General features: G+C 45.5%; 1 protein-coding gene across 1 annotated transcript in view; it reads right to left on the bottom strand.

The window, feature by feature from the left end:
• Nucleotides 1–18,067, bottom strand: part of CPE (carboxypeptidase E) — a 357,745-nt gene that overhangs the window by 123,748 nt on the left and 215,930 nt on the right. The window contains exon 3 of the mRNA XM_085641790.1: nucleotides 11,604–11,771. Coding sequence (XP_085497916.1) covers nucleotides 11,604–11,771 — 168 coding nt within the window. The remainder of the gene's footprint in view (nucleotides 1–11,603; nucleotides 11,772–18,067) is intronic.

Below are 18,067 nucleotides of genomic sequence, written 5' to 3'. Positions count from 1 at the left end.
TTAGAGGCACATTTTGGCCGTGAGCATTTTACTGTTCTGGGGGACCTAAATTTCCATTTGGAAAATATGGAATCAACTGACACACTTGCTTTACTGGATATCTTCGCTGGCTGTGGGTTGAAACAGCTAGTTAAGGGTCCCTCCCATCAGGCGGGCCATACGTTAGATGGGGTCTTTTCCAATGACAGTCGGCTGACCACTGAGGCACCCATTCCTCTATCTTGGTCCGACCACTCAGCGATCCCCATAGAACTCGTGTTCGCTACTGCTAGCTGTAAGGGCTTTGAGTCAAGTAAAATGGAACTGAGACGCAACCTCAAAAACATTACCAATAGCGTGCTCGCCCCCTTTCTATCCAACTTGGTGATTTCTCCTGAGGAGGACGTCGGATCTGCAGTAACGAGGATGGACAGTGTCATTAGGACAGCGGTTGATGAATTGGCTCCAGCCTCACTACGTTATTCTGCGAGAAAAAGTCCTTCGGCCCCCTGGTTCACGGAACCACTAAGACTTCTTAGGCAGGGTTTACGGAGACAGGAACGTCTTTGGAGGACTAGCTGGGATTGGCGAGAGAGGGATAGACATAAAACTCTTCTAAGGAGCTATAAGAAGGAGGTGATAAGAACCAAACAGGAGTATTTTGCCACTGTTACCTCCTCTCTTTCCTCGCCGAAAGAGTTATTTAAGATCGTAGATACACTCACATCATTGAGGGTGCCGGATCCTGTTGTTAGCTCACAGCAGCTCTGCAACGATGTCGCCCAATTTTTCCAATCTAAAATTGTGGATATATACTCGGCATTGGAGTCTCAGAGGTCAGTACTATCTACCCCTATCTGTCCATCAGTCTCATCGCCAAACTTATTGGAGGGGGTTCTCCAAGGGCGTTTGTCCAGCTTTCCGCCCCTCTCCCTCCAGGAAATCGAAGTCCTCCTGAATAAGACTAGGTCAGGGTCCCCTTTGGACCCTTCTCCGTTGAAACTCCTTAAACAATGCAAGGAGACTCTCTTACCTCCATTGCTAGCTATCATGAATAGGGCAATGGAGGAGGGGTTTTTTCCTTTACAATGGAAAAGAGCGGTGGTTAAACCACTGTTAAAAAAACCCACATTAGATCCGGGGGTTCTTAAAAACTTTCGCCCCATTTCGCTGCTCCCAGCCCCGGCAAAGATGCTGGAAATCCATCTTAACCAGCATCTGGCGCTCTTTCTGGAAACCTCTGGCCTTCTGGATCATTCGCAGCATGGTTTTCGGAGAGAGCATAGTACGGAGTCGGCCCTTACCATCGTGCTCGACAACATCCGCACTAAGGTAGATAAGGGCCAGACCACTCTCCTTATCCTGTTAGATCTTACCGCTGCGTTTGATACCCTGTCTCCCTCAGTATTAACATCTAGGCTGAGGGAGATAGGGGTGGAGGGGCCCGCACTTAGTTTGCTGGCCTCCTTTCTCGGTCAAAGGGAACAGAGAGTTAAGCTGGGTGAGTTTCTATCTCCATCCCTTCCTGTGCACTGTGGGGTCCCTCAGGGTTCGGCATTAAGCCCGACCCTTTTTAACATCTATGTGACCCCTCTTGCCAGGCTTATTAGATCTTTTGGGATGGAGGTAGTCTCCTATGCCGATGATACGCAGATACTCATGTCCCTCGCCCAACCGGTCTCCTCCGCTGCTTCCAATTTTAGATCTTGTATGGAGGCAGTTGCTCAATGGATGGTCTGCAATTCATTGAAGCTTAACGGCGAAAAGACTGAAATTCTGATTTTCGGAGGAAAGCAGGATATCTGGTCGGCGGAATGGTGGCCTTCCTCACTGGGCGTGTGTCCGACTCCCACGACCTTGGCCAGGAACTTGGGAGTCATGATTGACCCTTTGTTGGGAATGGACCAACAAGTAAAGAGGACTATCTCCACCTGCTGGGGTCTACTTAACATCCTGCGGAAGATTAAACACTACTTGTCCCCTCATGCCAGAAAGCAAGTTGTAGTCGCACTAATAGGCTCAAGACTTGATTATTGTAATGTCCTATATCTAGGCATCAATAAGGGCCTGTTGATGCGACTCCAAATGGTGCAGAATGCCGCCGCCAAGTTCGTTTTGGACTTACCTAGGCGGGCCTCTGCCTCGGCGGCAAGAAAGACACTGCACTGGCTTCCAATTGAGGCCAGAATTTCTTTTAAGTCCCTGTGTTTGATCTACGGGGCCTTGGCCACTACCAGATCTGGCGGGCTAAGGGACCTCTTGGTCCGCTATACCCCCACCAGATGTCTGCGTTCCGCAAATAAGCTCTTGTTAGCAGTTCCCCGTGCTCGTAGAGCTAGGTGGGGTGGGAGAGCATTTTCAATCTTGGCTCCTAAATTGTGGAACACTCTGCCGGCTGAGATAAAATCCCTTCCCTCAAAGCAACTCTTTAGGAGAGCCCTAAAGACATGGCTATTTGCCAAAGCCTATCCCCAGCCCTAGATTTGCCTTGTTATGATTTCTGTTTGTTAGGCGCCTTGATGCCTTCGGGCTGAGTTGCGCGTTTATAAATTTCATTTCATTTCATATTATCTGGCGGTGCAGCTCCAGATCTTTACGCAGGAGGTGGCCAGAGTATACCGGGGCCCGGAGCGAGACAGAGAGGGGGGCACTCCCCGCCACGTGCTAGCATATATTACGCTACAGCAGCGTTTGGCTCTTAGGGACTTATCCATGGAGGAACAGACATTCCGACAATGTTGGAATCGATCGCAGCGCCGGGCGGGGAGGCGGCGCCCGTATGCGCCGGAGATTCCGTTGGGTATGGTGACGGCGCTCCCGCACGGGGGGGATTGGTCGAGCCTACAGGTGTGGGAGGAGGCGGGCCTCCAAATGCTGGGCGATTTGTACGAGGACGGGGAGATGCTCCCTTATCAAGCGCTGCAGGAGCGGTTTGATCTTCCGAGGGGAGACTACCTGCTGCACGCGGCGGTGACCGGGGCGATGCAAGAGAACTGGGGGGAGGGGCTCCGTGAGCCTCCTATATCTGCGGCCTGCCAATACGCTATGATGTCGGCTGGCACCCGCAAGGCGGTCACCTGTCTGTACTCAAGAATGCTGAGTGAAACGTTGCAGCCGATGACGGCCCTGAAAGACAAATGGGAGGCGGATTTACAGACAGAGATACCTGGCGCTGCGTGGGCGGGCTTGGTTAGAAGGGCCAGAAAGAGCACAAGGAATGCATGCTTCCAACTGATCCACTTTTATATCCTCCACAGAGCTTACCTCACACCAGGTAAAATTCGGAAATATTTCGGAGCAGAGGAGGCGGCGTGCCCTAGATGCGGCGCGGTTGGAGCGGAGTTAGGCCATATGCTGTGGGATTGCCCCCACCTGCGCGACTATTGGAGGGCGGTGGGCGAGACGCTGACAGGGGTCACAGACAGGGAGTTGGATTATAGTAAAGCGGTCTGCGTTCTGCACTGGTTCCCACACACTCCCAAGAACAAGATCACGAGCAGATTCATAGACATGGGCCTCCTCTTAGCAAAAAGGGAAGTGACGAGACTGTGGAAATCTAAGGTGGGCCCCACGCATGGTTTAAGGAGCTGCAGAAATGGGCGGCGAGTGAAAGCACACTTAGGTACCAGCTGGCGAGCCGTAGAGAGGACGATAAGGCGTTAGAAGCGGCCACAGCGTGGGAGGTGCTGGTGCAGGCCCTGCGCGATAGTGAGGATGAAGTCGGAGTGGGTCCGTCGGACAGTGAGGATAGCCCCCGGACTATTCCGGTCACACACACTCAGTAGATAGGTATACACTGCGGAAATGTACCCGAGTCCACTTCTTCGGGCCGCCACCAGCCGTCGACGAGAGCACTGTTGGGTGGGGAGGGAGGGCAAGGGAGTTTAGGGTCTAGGTTTGGGGACGAGTTTTGTTGGGATGGGAGGGCAAAGGAAAACTTTAAAGCGGAATGTAGAAGTCCTGTGTGGATACCGACGACACTAGCCGCTGATGTAGATTGAGAACGCTGGCCCACAGGTTGACGCTGCCCGGCCCCCGGGATGTGGGCTAATAAGCTGTGTATGTAGGCCTCCTGGCCTAGCAAAGAACTGGCGCTGATGTTGGAGGCGCAGGCCGGTAATGTTTGTACAGTGATTTTCCTGTGCTTCTGCAATAAAAACGGTTTTTAAAGAAAAAAAAAAAAGTCATTGTTCTGTGATCGGGCCTCTAAGAAGAAGTGTGCACAATTCCCTCACTCCATGTCTTGGTACACCGCTTTCTTCTTGGGACCACTACCTCCTATCCTAACTGGCGTCATCCAAAGTATTGGTCTTCCCTGCCCGCCCTGACTGACAACTCAGCAAATCTGGCAATAATACTCTCCCTCCTGTCCTGCCACCTGCGCTGTTCATTAGTTGTTCTACCTCTCCGGCTCTCCCTTTCGCGCACCGGGCAGCTAGGGCAAAAGTGTACTTCTCGATCTCACAGCTGCTGGCAGAACTGATTCCTCATTATCCAGCCCATCTCCTCCCTGGGAAAGTTCAATTCTGTTCAACGCCACCAGCCCGGCCTCTAACTGGCTCTCCGCCTTCCTCCTCTTCCTGTCTTCGTTCTCATTCCCTCCACCCACCCCCCAACTCCTTGATGTCCCAGCTGATTTGCACTTTCAATTCCAATGTGCCTTATTAGCTGAGTTGTCGGCATTTTGCTTACAGCAGTTTTCCTTCCTAGAGGCTGCCGAGGCTGGGAAGCTGACGAGCTGCCTGAATGTGCAAGGGTATTCGCAGAGTGTTGGACTTGGCCTTTTTGCAGGGTTATCCTCAGACTGTTTGCTTCTTCCTTCTATTATTTCCAGACCTGTGTTTGTTGGCTATAGGACTCTGGGCACTTTACAACTGCTGATCAGTGCTAAAGTGCATATGCTGTCTGTGCAAATTGTGAACATGATTTTTTATCCATGATTGGCATATGTGATTTACTGGTAAGCCCCTAATAAAGTGCACTAAGTGTGTCAGGGCCTGTAAATCAATTGCTTAGAGTGGGCCTGCAGCACTGATTGTGCCACCGACATGAGTAGCCCAGAAAAGGTATCTCAAACCTGTGCGCACTTAGTAAACTGCCATTTCGACCTGGCAAGTTTACCCACTTGCCAGGCCCTAACCTACACTTTCTTACATGAAAGGCACCTCTATGGTTGGCCCAAGGTACCCCCCTGGGCAGGGTGCAATGTATGTGAAAGGAAGGACATGTACTGGTATGTGTAACATGTCCTGATAGTGAAATACTTCCAATTTAGTTTTTAATTATTGAAAGGCTATCCGTCCCATCAGATAGAATGGGAGGTACTTTGTAACATCTTACAATTATAAATTCCAATTGGGGAAATATAGAGAAATAAAGTTTAGGCTCTCTGAACTCAGAATTTAATAACACATCTTTTAGTAAAGATGGTTTTTAAATTATGTTTTTGAAAATGTCACTTTTAGAAAGTAGGCATTTTCTTGTTTAAACCTTCTGTGTGCCTCTGCCTGTTTGTGGATTGATTGTCTGGTTGTGGAGTGACAGGGGTTGGGGATGTACAGTCACTGTAGACAGCCACTGGGTGTGGGGGGTAGAGGTGTGCCTGACCGTTCCTGGATGACTCAGAGCTGAGCTGAATGGGGCTTGGCTGCATTTTGAGTTGTGGGAGGAGATTTCGTTACACCAGAATAGGGCCTGTCGCCCTTGCGCAATGCTGTCTTCTCCCCTGTGGTCATTCTGCACCACTGAGGACAGAACTGGTTTGGACTGGGATCAGAGACCCTTGCACAAAGAGAACAAATACAAAATGGGGTATAAGTAGTGGACCTTAAACACCAGAACTTCAGATTACTTCTGGAATCAAGAGTAACCTTTGCCAAGGAGAAGAGCTGGAGAGATGTGAGGAGGAGTACTGCCCCTTTGCTGTGTTGTGTGAGGTTGGCCTGCAGTTGCTGCTTTTGACAATGAAAGGACAAAGGGCTGGACTTTGCTATGTAACCTGCTTGTGAAGTTTCTCCAAGGGCTTGTGTGTGCTTGCCTCCTGTTAAGAAGTCTCAGGGACACAAAAGACTTCCTGCAAATTTGCTGGTGCTGCTGAACTCTGCCATCTGTGAGTCCTACCCTTGCCTGAGGTGCCTCTTTCCAGTTACAGGGCCTCAGAGGTGGCTTTTCCAGCTCATCTCTGCCAGAACGGGCATGAAGCATCGCAAAATCGTATAAAGCCTCTCAGAACCAACGCTGGACGACACAAAGCCTCACTGAGTCCCACCGGGCAACAGCAGACGGTGCGATGCCTCGCAGAGTGATGCATCACCTCCAGTGTGTCACACATCATACCTGTGTGCCAAGTTTTTCCATGCATCACCCACAGACCACAATCGTCTTGGATTTTGATGCCTCACTTTCTCCTCCAGGCCGGATTGATACATCACTTCTGTGTGCAGCAGAATTGTTGCCTCGCCTCTCCTCCCAAAGAACTCAGGAACTGACACATCGCTGTTTTTTCCAACGCTTCCTTTCTCTGAGGCTGTTTGGCATGGTGAACTTCAGACATTGAAACATCATGGTGCGACCCTTGAAAAGTGTTGGATGAAGTCATGGATACCTGTGCCTACACAGCGAAACACTTGATAGTAAATAAATACTGCTGTCAGCCTTACACTGCCAAAGCAGATGATTTGTTGAAAAATCTTGGCATTTTGGGAACATAAAGAAATGATCACTTAACCGATAAGCAGGTTTCATATAGTGAAATACGGTGTAGGAAGCGGGCTCTTTACATGATATATCAAAATGAGATATATCATGCAAAGAGTCCAGGGGTTCCCTTATGAGTGGGCAGGAGCTTGCTCTTACCATCCCAAGGTGCTCTTCTACGGGTTGTGTGGTTGAGCAGCGTTAGGTTTATCAGAGGGGAGTGTTAGACATCTGCAAATACCCAAAATAGTCAATAAATGATGCTCATGACTCAATAAGGAGATCCACACTAATTTATCAAAATAACACATATCTTTATATATATTTAGGCTCCAGAATCAATACGATCAGTTAAGTAAGATTTTCAATAGAAACACTTTTGTATTTGAAAAGCCAACTCTTCCTGCATTTATCCGAAACTGCAATGTTATCCTATGGGAGGAAAAACAAGTAAGGCATTCAGGTACAGTCTAGCAACCCGCGAGACTAATCTCCAGGACTTAAGGTGAGTGGAGGGCAAGGTCCAAAGCAACACCAGCCAAACACCACCAACTACGCTAGGATGGCCGTGTGCAGGGAGGCAAAACAGCGTTGGGTGCCCAATGGAAGTGAATGGGGATTGGTCTCCGCAAAAAAAGGCTGCAGGCTTTGACTGGGAGGCTAGTCGGGCTGAACCAACAGGGGATCGTTGTCTTCGCGATGCTCGGGGACGTAGTGACACCTTTGCTCCTCTTTTCCATGGGTCAGGAGTGAATGGTGCAGAGGTGCCCTTGGGCGTTGGGTTTTTCTTACCCGGTGCAGTAGTAATAGCAGGGGGCTTGCTAACAGAGGTTGCAGGTGTGATTGAGGACTCCACAATGAGGAAAGCCAAGGTGGGCTTCAAGTCTGGAGGGTCTCAGGACCACATTGGCCCCCTTAAGCTCGGGCTAGGCGGCTCAGGTGCAGTGATGCTTTTCGGCATCTGGTTTTTGTGGTCTTGGAGACTCACAGCTCAGCCTTTGGTACCTGCAGGATGCAGGGGAACAGGCCCACTGTCCTACGAGTTCTTGAGTAAAGTACTGGAGAGTATCCCAGGATTTGAAGACACTGCAGCTAAAGGACATGTCGACTTTTGGTGCAATTGGCGAAGTCAGCAGGCCGGATTTTCTGTTCACTCTTCACGTGTTTCTTCTGTCAGATTGGCAGTATCTGCTTCTCTGGTGCCATGGGGCTCCCCTAAATACTGAATTTAGAGGCATTAGGGGAGTGTAGGGTAGTAGCCAATGGGCTGCATACCCTTGGGGTTACTACACCCCTACATGACCACTTCCTGCGGGAATTGGGCATAATCCTGTCTCAGAATTCATGAGTTTGCTGTCTTCAAGATGGGTAACTCTGAAAAGTCGTGTCCACTTCAGGTAGCCCACCTTAGAGGTGGTGCTAGCCTGAGGATGGGCATACCTCCCTGACTAGGTAATTTTCCTGCAAGTCCAGGTGTCAAAGCGCACTGGACCAAGCTTCCTCGCCTGTGAGGTAAGCCAGATTCACATTTCAAAGGCGGTGGCTTGTTTGAATCTCCCTTACCTTGCAATGCTAATCAGCAGGTCATCCTGTGGAAGGGGGTGTGAACACCCTCTTCCCGAACAGACTTTGTTTCTGACCTCCTGAGAGCAAAGGCCCTTACCCTTGGGGATCTGAAAGTCATCTCTGGTGGCAGGCCCGCAATAACCAGTCAGTCAACACACCAGAGGCTGGTCGGTTTTGAGGGGGCACCTCTAAGGTGCCCTCCATGTGCACATATTAATAAATCCAACACTGGCATCAGTGTTGGTTCATTAATACGAGTGTATGATACCAACATCGCTATTTTCAGTAAAGCAATCACGTAGCTGGGGAACACCTTTTCACCAATGTCCAGCACATGTAATCAAAATGGTTTCCCTGTTAACTTGTACTGGCAGCAAAAGGGCTGACCAGCACAAGGGTATATCTGCTCATGCAGTTATTCCCTCACATGTAGTATAGTACACCCGGTCTTAGGGCTGTAAGGCCTGCAGTAGGGGTGACTTATCTATAATTCATGCAGCATCTGTGCGCATTGCACACAGGCTGTGTGCCATGTTGTGTTTTTACTTTTGTCTGCACCAAGATATGCAGCCTGCAGTGGCAGTCTGTATGTGTTTGGCAAGGAGTCTTTTAGGGTGGCACAATTCATGCTGCAGCCCTCAAGGACCCTCTTTGGCCTCCCTTCGCTAGGCACCATGGGTACCCCTTACCATGGAGTTACAGGGGGTGCCAAAGGTATTGCCAATTGGGGGTGCAACTCTACAGTTTTGGGAAAGAGATCTGGCACTGGAGACCTGGTTAGCAGAGGCCCAGTGCACTTTGAGTCAAAATCACATCAAATACAAGGCAAAAAGTGAGGGTGACCATGTCAAAAAGGGGCACTTTCCTACATACAGCTTCATTCATTCTAAGCCTATGAAGTTCCAACCACATCTTGCTCACACTGATGCTGCTTAACAGTCTGCTGAATAAGCAACAGGTTACATTTAAAAATCTCCTCTAGATCAATGAGGCCATTTGAGCACACTGGAAAATTTTCCATACTGTTTCTTCCAAACCACATGATAATATGAACAAGGCCAAACTCCCCACAATGTGTCTTATTGCTCCCGCTGAGATAGCTATGGTTTTGGGAAAGGTGACTGTATCCCCAAGGATCTACGTTGTAAATCTCCCTAAACTGTCATCTTCTCCTTGATGTGCTCTTTGGTAAACACTTCAATGCTTACCTCGCCTCCCATGAACATGGTTGAAACTTAGAATAAATGTGCTCAGTTAGAACCCAGTGACTACAACAGTGCTTTAGGTAACCGCTAAATACAAGGCACAATAATAACAATAATTTTTATTATTTGCTTTCAGCTTGTTCAAAGCTATCCTAAACTTTCACTAGCATATAATTGCAATGTGAACCTTACTGTTTATTAGCACCAGCATTACCCTCTATAGTGAAACGACACCGTTCTGAAACCAGATCTCATCACACATGAAACTTAAATGCAGCCATCATTGATTCATGATCTGGGTTAAGAATTGAGGGGATTTGGAGGAGAATTAAAGGTGCTGCACTGTGATCATCAGAATGGAAAACAAGCCTTGTTACATGGGAGGGGTCATTACTGTCCCCAGTTTCAGACCTGAAGTCATCTATGAGTCTTAAATGAAGAGGAAAAGCATTAAATGCAGGCGAGCTGTTAATGAAGTTGTACATAGCAAAGTAAGGACCACCCAAATGCTCACCACAGTCCAGGCTTCTTCCCACCAATTGTTCTCAAAATCCAACATTTCATATTAAAACCTACTTGCACATCAACCTCCTTCCATCTACTCAACAATATCGCGTTCCATAACCCACCTCCCTTCAAAAATGACAAAGGCAATCCACCAAAAACACGACTTGAGCTCAACACTGGCCAGATTTAGATTTTCATCCAAACAGAGTTATGCTTGTTTGAATGTGTCCAGAGTGCTCAGGGAGCCACTCACCACCCCACCAATTATTTGGCTTACGCTTCTAACAGGTTTTATAGTTTAGGATCTATAGAGAAATGCAACGTTTGTTCTCTCTCATTACAGTCTGAAACATACTTATCATTTTACGGTGTGGGAGACCCAGACTCCATACTCGACTCCCATCAGAGAACATTGATGACCTTTCTGGATATGATAAACTTTCAAGAACATCCTCATCAGCCACACACACTCACACACACACACCTTGATGTTTACTACACAATTACATCTAGGCTGAACTACGTTTCCTACAGATCCAAAACTCATTGACATGATCCTTTGAGACGGTTGCCTAACTTTCCCAGTCTCTATTTTATAACCAACACCTTTACCGTAATGCAAAATTGTTATATACTTTTCTTGACTCTCTGGCTGTTTGTGACCTGTACAACTCTTCACATGTACCGCATGTAAAACGCTCAGATACCCTTCGGGTCTAGCTAGCGCTATTTAAAACTCAAAAATAAATAAATAAACACATCTGAGTGTGCATGTGCAGGTTTCAAAATCCCTCACTAAACCACCTCCGATTCAGTTGCTCCCGCCAGTTCATCCTGGCACTGACTTTCTGCCTGGGTCTCAATACTTTGAGGAAACAAGTGATGAGTGTGCGGATTTTGTTTTCAAGAAACAGAGTGAAACTGTGGATGGGTTGTTGCTCTGTGAATGGGGAAAGAACTAATGTCAAATGAACAGTTGTTTTAGAAGCACTGTCGCCCTGACTCCTGACAGTGTTCTTCAAAGAAACTTCCTCAGGAGGGAAGTCTGTGTGCCACGCCTGCCCGCTGGGCCCTCCTGAGGTTCCAGCAGCAGGCATTGGTCAAAACCAAAGGAAACAGTAGGATTGCCCAAATATTCAAATCCGCATATCGCAGATCTAAAAATGGGATTTTGCCTACCCTTAGCTGCGGATTATGTACATAACTTTTTGAGAACACCATGAATGCCAAGTTCGGGTTTGGGTTGGGTTGGGTTATGCTTGGGGTGTTAAGTGCACTTCAAAATACTGCAAATATTTAGATGGCTGGAAATTGCTATGTTCAGATTCATTGACAAAGAACACAGAAGTAGTGTTATGAGACGTCAAATCATTTTTGATCAGATAATAACTTTTAAGTTGTTGTTAAGTTACTAAATGATGGAGGAACATTTGCGTTGTCAAAGATCAATAAGAAATGTGGCATTTGAGAAAGAGAATTTTCAGCCTTGACTACAAAGTAAGCAATTGCATTCTTCCCCACAATTCATTTGCAAAAGGTCATTAGCCTTTTGGACATTTTTGCTTATTGATATGGTCTGTAAGTCAACTTTGAATACAGCAAAGTCGGGTATTGCGGCCCGCCATGTTCTCTGATGGAGCTACCACTGACCTGCGGGTTCTGATCCACTGTTTTCTTCAGGTTCTGTATTAAATGATTGTTTGGGCCGCCTTCTTTCTCATTTATGTACACTATGTGGTCCAGGTCTGGAAAGTTTCTGTTCAGATCGATTCCCTTGGCATTGGTGCGACCAACGAACCAATCTTTCATGTCTCCAGGCTGAAAAGTTGCAACATGCAAGAATGAAAGTTCAGCGGAAATGCACACAAGATTTTCATGCAATCATTACTCAGTCAGTCAATCTTTATTTTGATCAATTAAGATCATAAAAGACAATGTACAATAAAAAGAAGCAATTAACCTTCCATAAAATACTAAATACAATGTGCGCTTATAAAAAAGATATCAATCATGTTAAAAAAATCCATACATTAAAATCCATACATTAAAAATTGTGATTAATAAAACAAATTGATCTGAAGTTCATAATTATGATAAAAGGACATAAATGAGTCTATAATACTATTGGCGTTTTGAAGCAGGGAAGTACTTTAATTTATTTTTTTGGGGGAGCTCATAACTTTGTGAAGTACTGGTGGTAGATTCTCTAAAGAAAGGCTATAATGTTTATCACAACAAGGAAGATGTTGCTGCAGTATAACCGGGAATGCCATCTAGTATCATGGTAACGACCATTTTTCTGGTGCAATACCCACGTAACCATTGATACCTAATTTTTTCCTTTTGGTTTCTTTTTTTTTTTTCTTTACAAACTCTGATTTAGGTAAACTGGGATGTTCAAACCGGTTTCTGCCATTTTTCTTTCCCGTATTGAACATGCCCAACTTAAAAAATTTGCAACAGCTACTACACACTGGGCACGTGTGTCAGTCTGCAATATTCTCATCGCAATGGCACTGCTCCTCACGCCCATAGTGGATGCAACCATTTATTGCGGGGAGCCTGATATGCCGGACAGACAAGTAGAATGTGTGAATAATTTTCATCATGTTCCAGGCACATCTAACACACACTATCATTATCACTGTGCCACTTACATGTGAATACATTTAGGGGTAGTGTGCCTACCCGGAATTGAAAATATAAATGTCTATCACTAGGTTTGGTGATGACATCCCAATACTGCTCATATTGTGGGTGGGGCTTAAACTCTAAATATTTGCCCGTCAACGATGTGGACTCTGGGGTAGTGATATTATTATTTATCACCATAGACCAGTATAGTCTTTTCATCTCTCTTTTGGGGGGAAATTGATGAGTCTCTGGCTCATCCCACTGGTGTCGCATACCCATACTGACCAGTGTAGTTTTCAAGGTTAGCAGCCACTTGATCTTACATGAGGTATCAAGGGCCCATACATCTTTGAAAGCAGCTGCATATTGAGACAGCTCAGGGGTTATCCATAGTCTCTGCCAGTACGCTATTGGACGAAACTTAGAAACCTCTTTCAGTCTACCACAACCCAGGTCGTGGAAGACTGGTTTTAAAGGTGTGCTCCGTGGCAGTCCAATAACACTTCTCACGAATTTCTTCTGTGCTAAGACTAGTGGCTTTATATCACTAAAACCCCATAATTCCGCACCATAGGTGACAGCGGCTAATACTTTGGTGTTATATATCTTAAGTAGGGGTTGCATGGGTTGAGTATGAGAGGTCTTAAATTCCTTCAACAAAGCACCAGCTAATTGACTATGCTTTAAGGCCAGGGTGTTTGTCTGGTAGTTCCAATTAAGCCTATTCCCCAACGTGATCCTCAGATAATTAAAAACATCAGTGTGCTCCAGCAGTTCTCCATTAAGAAGCACCCTGCCCTTAATTACTCTATGCTTATGCAGGACCATCAACTTAGTTTTATCTGCATTGATCACCAACCCTCGCTCTTTACAGAACTCTTCGAATCTTAGTAAGGCCCTCTGCAGACCACTCTGGGTTTTAGAAATAATCAGGGTGTCGTCTGCAAACATAAGTATAGGGATTTTGACACCTGCAAGGGATGGTGCATCAGTTGAAAATGCAGAAAAATAATCTACAACACCATTGATAAACAATGAAAATAGGGTCGGTGCCAGAACGCACCCTTGATCCACTCCTTTCAATACTGGGAATGGACCAGTTTTGTTGCCATGGGTGCTCCAGCGTACTTGGGCAAAATTTCCTGTATGTAATTGCTGTACAGCAGATAACAATTCTGCCGGCATGCCCAAATCTTTGCATACCCTCCAAAGTGTACTCCGCAAAACCAGATCAAAGGCGGATTTTAACTCCACAAAGGCTGCATAAATGGTGCCACCAGCCAACACAACGACAAGCCAATAAATCAAAACAAACCGAAAGACCTGGTCTATTGTGCTCACGTTGGAGAGAAATCCTGCCTGTAATGGAGTTAATATCTTATTATCATCGATCCAGTCTCGCATTCTGTTTAGTACCATTCTGCCCATGATCTTTTGAATGGCATCTATGAGGCTGATAGGTCTGTAATTGCCTGGGCACGAGCGATCTCCTTTTTTGTATATTCGCAGGATCTCTGCACCCTTCCATGAATATGGGATAGCTGCCCCACTCGCTATAGCATTCACTAACAGGAGAATATATTGTTGCCAGATTGCTTTATCTTTCTTAAACAGATCTGCAGGTACACCATCGGGGCCAGGTGCTCTGCCATTAGCAACTGAACTCAAAGCTCATTTGATTTCCCCTATATCAAATTCTAAAGCTGTACCAGAAAAGAGATGGTATAAGCAGCCTCGAGTTCACCTCCTATCTCCAAGGTAAATTGTGTAGCAAAGTGGAAACCCACTTCTCCGGGTCTACAAAATTATGGGGCATGGGAGCCTGTCCCCCTCTTCCCCATTTTACCTGAAGCCAAAAAGACTGGGAATTACTTTCTTTACTAGCCTGGTAGAGGTCTGCCCACCTCTGTTCATCCCAATCTTTTTTGGCTTTATTTAATGCTGATTTATATTCATGCCGGGTACGCCTAACTGCAGTATAATCCTTCAGTTTAATGGCTGCCGCCAGTGACTTATAGGCTGCCCTACAATCCTTGTTATACCAACTAATGTCTTTACTTTTCTGGTTAGTTGAACTGTTAGCCGGTTTTAAGAAGAAGGTGCTTATTTTACTAAACAGACCCTCATAGAGCTTAGTTATTCTCTCATTTATCTCAGGCTGTGTTGTAATTACTCGTATCTCATAAAGAGTCTCTGAGACTGCTGCCCTTATATCAATAAGTATTGTTTCACTAGAAACTACCTTATCCCATTTTACCCTCCTCATGTTATTACAGAGCTGAACTTCACTAGTAGAAGGTAGCGACAGTGAGTTTGGTGGTTGTAGGATACCCTTAAGTTCCATTTTTAGAGATACTGGATTATGGTCACTTTCCGCTCTCTCCACAACCTCCATATCACAAAGGTCTGACCAGTAATCTAGGCTCAATAGTATATAATCAATCCTACTAGTACTCACACCATTATCAAATGTGGCGGCTCCATGTTTAACGGCGGATGAGCGGCCATTAACTGCTCTAAGCCCCCCCTCCAAACGCCTTAAGTTGGAGGGCTGCTTCTGACCATCTCTTAATGGGAGGTATCTCTAAACTAGGTATACTCCATAATGCATCCTCTTCTTCGGTCAGTTTAGAATCCTCGCTACAAAGGGGTTCGAAGGTGGTATTGAAGTCCCCAGCTATAACTATATAGGGGCTGCCTGCAATCATTACTACAAACATTATTTTTTAACATGTAGCACACTGAACGAAAATACCTGCCACAATATATTACATTTTAATGCATCCACTAACAACACTTAAGTCATCTCCTTTCTTCTTTTAGTTGCTACAGTACAGGTGATGTTGGCCTAGTTTAATGTCATTTTGGAACAGGCACATGTAATCCAACAGGATCTTTCATCTAAATAAAAAAGATCTTAAAAGAGAATACATTGTATTAAGATGCGAACCCGAAACAGAGTTGAGATCCAGGGAACCCTTTAAAGTCTGTCCAGTGTTCCTATAAACATATGTTATTAATTCAACATGGCTTCTTTGTTTGCACTAAACCATACTTTACTATGGGAATGAGAATAAACATTTAACACGCCTGGGAACTGCAAAAAGTAAGGGTTAGTACACACACAATTCCATATATTCCGTCTTTGCTCCTCTGATCTTTCTGTGCGGGATCACTCCTGATTTTCTTCAACATTATATTCTGATCTTATCCACTTCTAGAGAGAAGAAGACGTTTTCCTGACACTGACTCACTTTTCAGAGAGGGGTCTTAGGGGTCTTCTGGATTAGCATGTGTCATTCTGTGTATGCGATGCCTACATCTATGTAGAGATCTGAGCTGATAGGCACAATGCTTAAAAACGCATTGATCATTCAGGCGTATAAGAAACCGCGCATCATGCTCCAATATTATAAATTTCAACTCGTCTTCCAATATTCAGGGACATTCCTGCCTCAAGTTACCATATTGCCCCAAACGTTGGTCAACTACTTTGAAAGCAAGACTTGTTTTTTCCTCGGATTTCATGGCTTAATATCAGCAGTATTAACTACATTTTTTCAGAATGAGCAGATAAAAATCTAATACATGTCAGATAACCAGATAGAATTCTTGAGCAGATAAAAACTATTACTACAATAGATACATCAGTCTTCTACAAAATTTAACATCCAGCTCACTATGGCATTAAAATTATATCAAACTGGTCAACTGGCTTAAATTTGACTTTTGAGTCTTGACAACTGGATATGGCTTAAAAATATATTTGGGCTAGGCATATGTTCTGGGGATGATAGGCTGCGGCCGGGTAAACAGAGGTTCATGGTATGGGGAAGGATGAGTAAACATTTGCTGATGTGTTCGATAAAGACAGGTTGACTGTGTCCATGGCTCCAATTGCTTTATTTTGAAAGCTTAGTGAACCACAAATGCTCCAATATTTTGAATGTGCCTACTGCTCTCTTGGATAGGAGGCAGCTTTATGAACATGGGTGTAACTCATCTGAATAGTAAAGACTTCCCTAAGTAGGTTGATTGGAGCACAGCTTGTAAACATGAAAACATTTCCTTGGTTTGAAGTTCCAGAACAGTGTTTGCTTATCACGCTATTCAAGGGATGACAGCTGTTCATCCCAAACAGAGAATGCTATTAAAAAGTATTGCATCTCCCTGTAAGTTATGCCTAAAACACCCCTTTCATCTTTTCATAATGACAATGAACGATTTTGATGTTTCCCACAACCAATGAAAATGTTGTTTGAGGTGCTATTTAAACAGGAACACATTAGAGGACCCTGGATGATACAGAGTTATTTGTAAGGACAGAGTTTTTTCACAGCAAGGACTTTGGGGGTAATGTGCATTTTAATGGCCTCATTTACAAGCCTACTGTGCTGCCGGTGTGTCACTTCTTTTGACGCACCGGCAGCACAGTGTGACTGCCCAGATTTACAAGGCCACATAGTCATCCAGGGTGACTTTTCATGCCCTGTACATATGGTCCCCTTTAAGGCATCACTCTGCGTGAAAGCGGCGTTCCATGGGTGTTGCTTCGGATGTTTCCACTCAACATCCAAGGAACCTGGCACATTGCTAGATTTACAAAGTGTTGTAAACCTGGGAATTTGTCAGAATCCTACACCTCCCCATGGGAGGCGTAGGAGTGATGCAACGATGAGAAATACTTTTATTTCTCCTCGTTTTTCCTCCTTCTATGCATGCTGCATTTTGCTGCATGCATAGAAAGAGGAAAATGCCATCAATGATTTTTTCTGTATTGGAAGATGTCCCTTCCTGCGCAAAAACAATCATCCCCTCAGCGCAGGCACCCTTGCAAAATGGCGCAAAATTGTCTGCGCTAGCGCACGGCTTTTGTTTGTGTGCCGGCGCAGGGGAGCAGGACAGGAATGTGCCTGTATCTTGTAGATACGGCTCATTCCTGCCCTTTTATTTTGACGCACGGCAACGCAGCAGGAAGGTTTGCGCCGCTGCCCTACGGCAAAATATTGCAAATGAGGGCGTCAGTAGATTGGTCTCCAGACCTTCTGCACTAGACGCTGCTGCAGCTTAGTTGCTGAGGTGGAATTTGAACTTGCGACATTTAACTAAGGACTATGTAACCATGAATTGATTAATAAAAATAAGCTTCAAGTCCAGTACTCAGAGTCATGCAGGCTTCGCCAAAATCAAGCTGCATTTCCTGGCAATTAAAAATACTCCAACAAAACAACAGTGATAATAATTTGAAGTATGAAGGAAACGTGCTGGTTGATTTTACTTGTAAATTTCACACCTGTTTGTAAAAAGCTATTTACCCGTTTTTAATACAGAGGTTCATGTTGCACTGCTCTATGGGCGACACAGTGCCATGTATGAGTGATACTTTTAAACACAAATATTTCGATCCTATCACTTGAACACCCTCCCCCTCAACCTACGACAAACTGAAGACCTTCTAACCTTCAGGAGACGACTCAAGA

Source organism: Triturus cristatus, chromosome 2_2 (assembly GCF_964204655.1).
Source record: "Triturus cristatus chromosome 2_2, aTriCri1.1, whole genome shotgun sequence".
NCBI lineage: Eukaryota > Metazoa > Chordata > Amphibia > Caudata > Salamandridae > Triturus > Triturus cristatus.
This window is presented reverse-complemented; position numbering and strand designations above follow the sequence as displayed.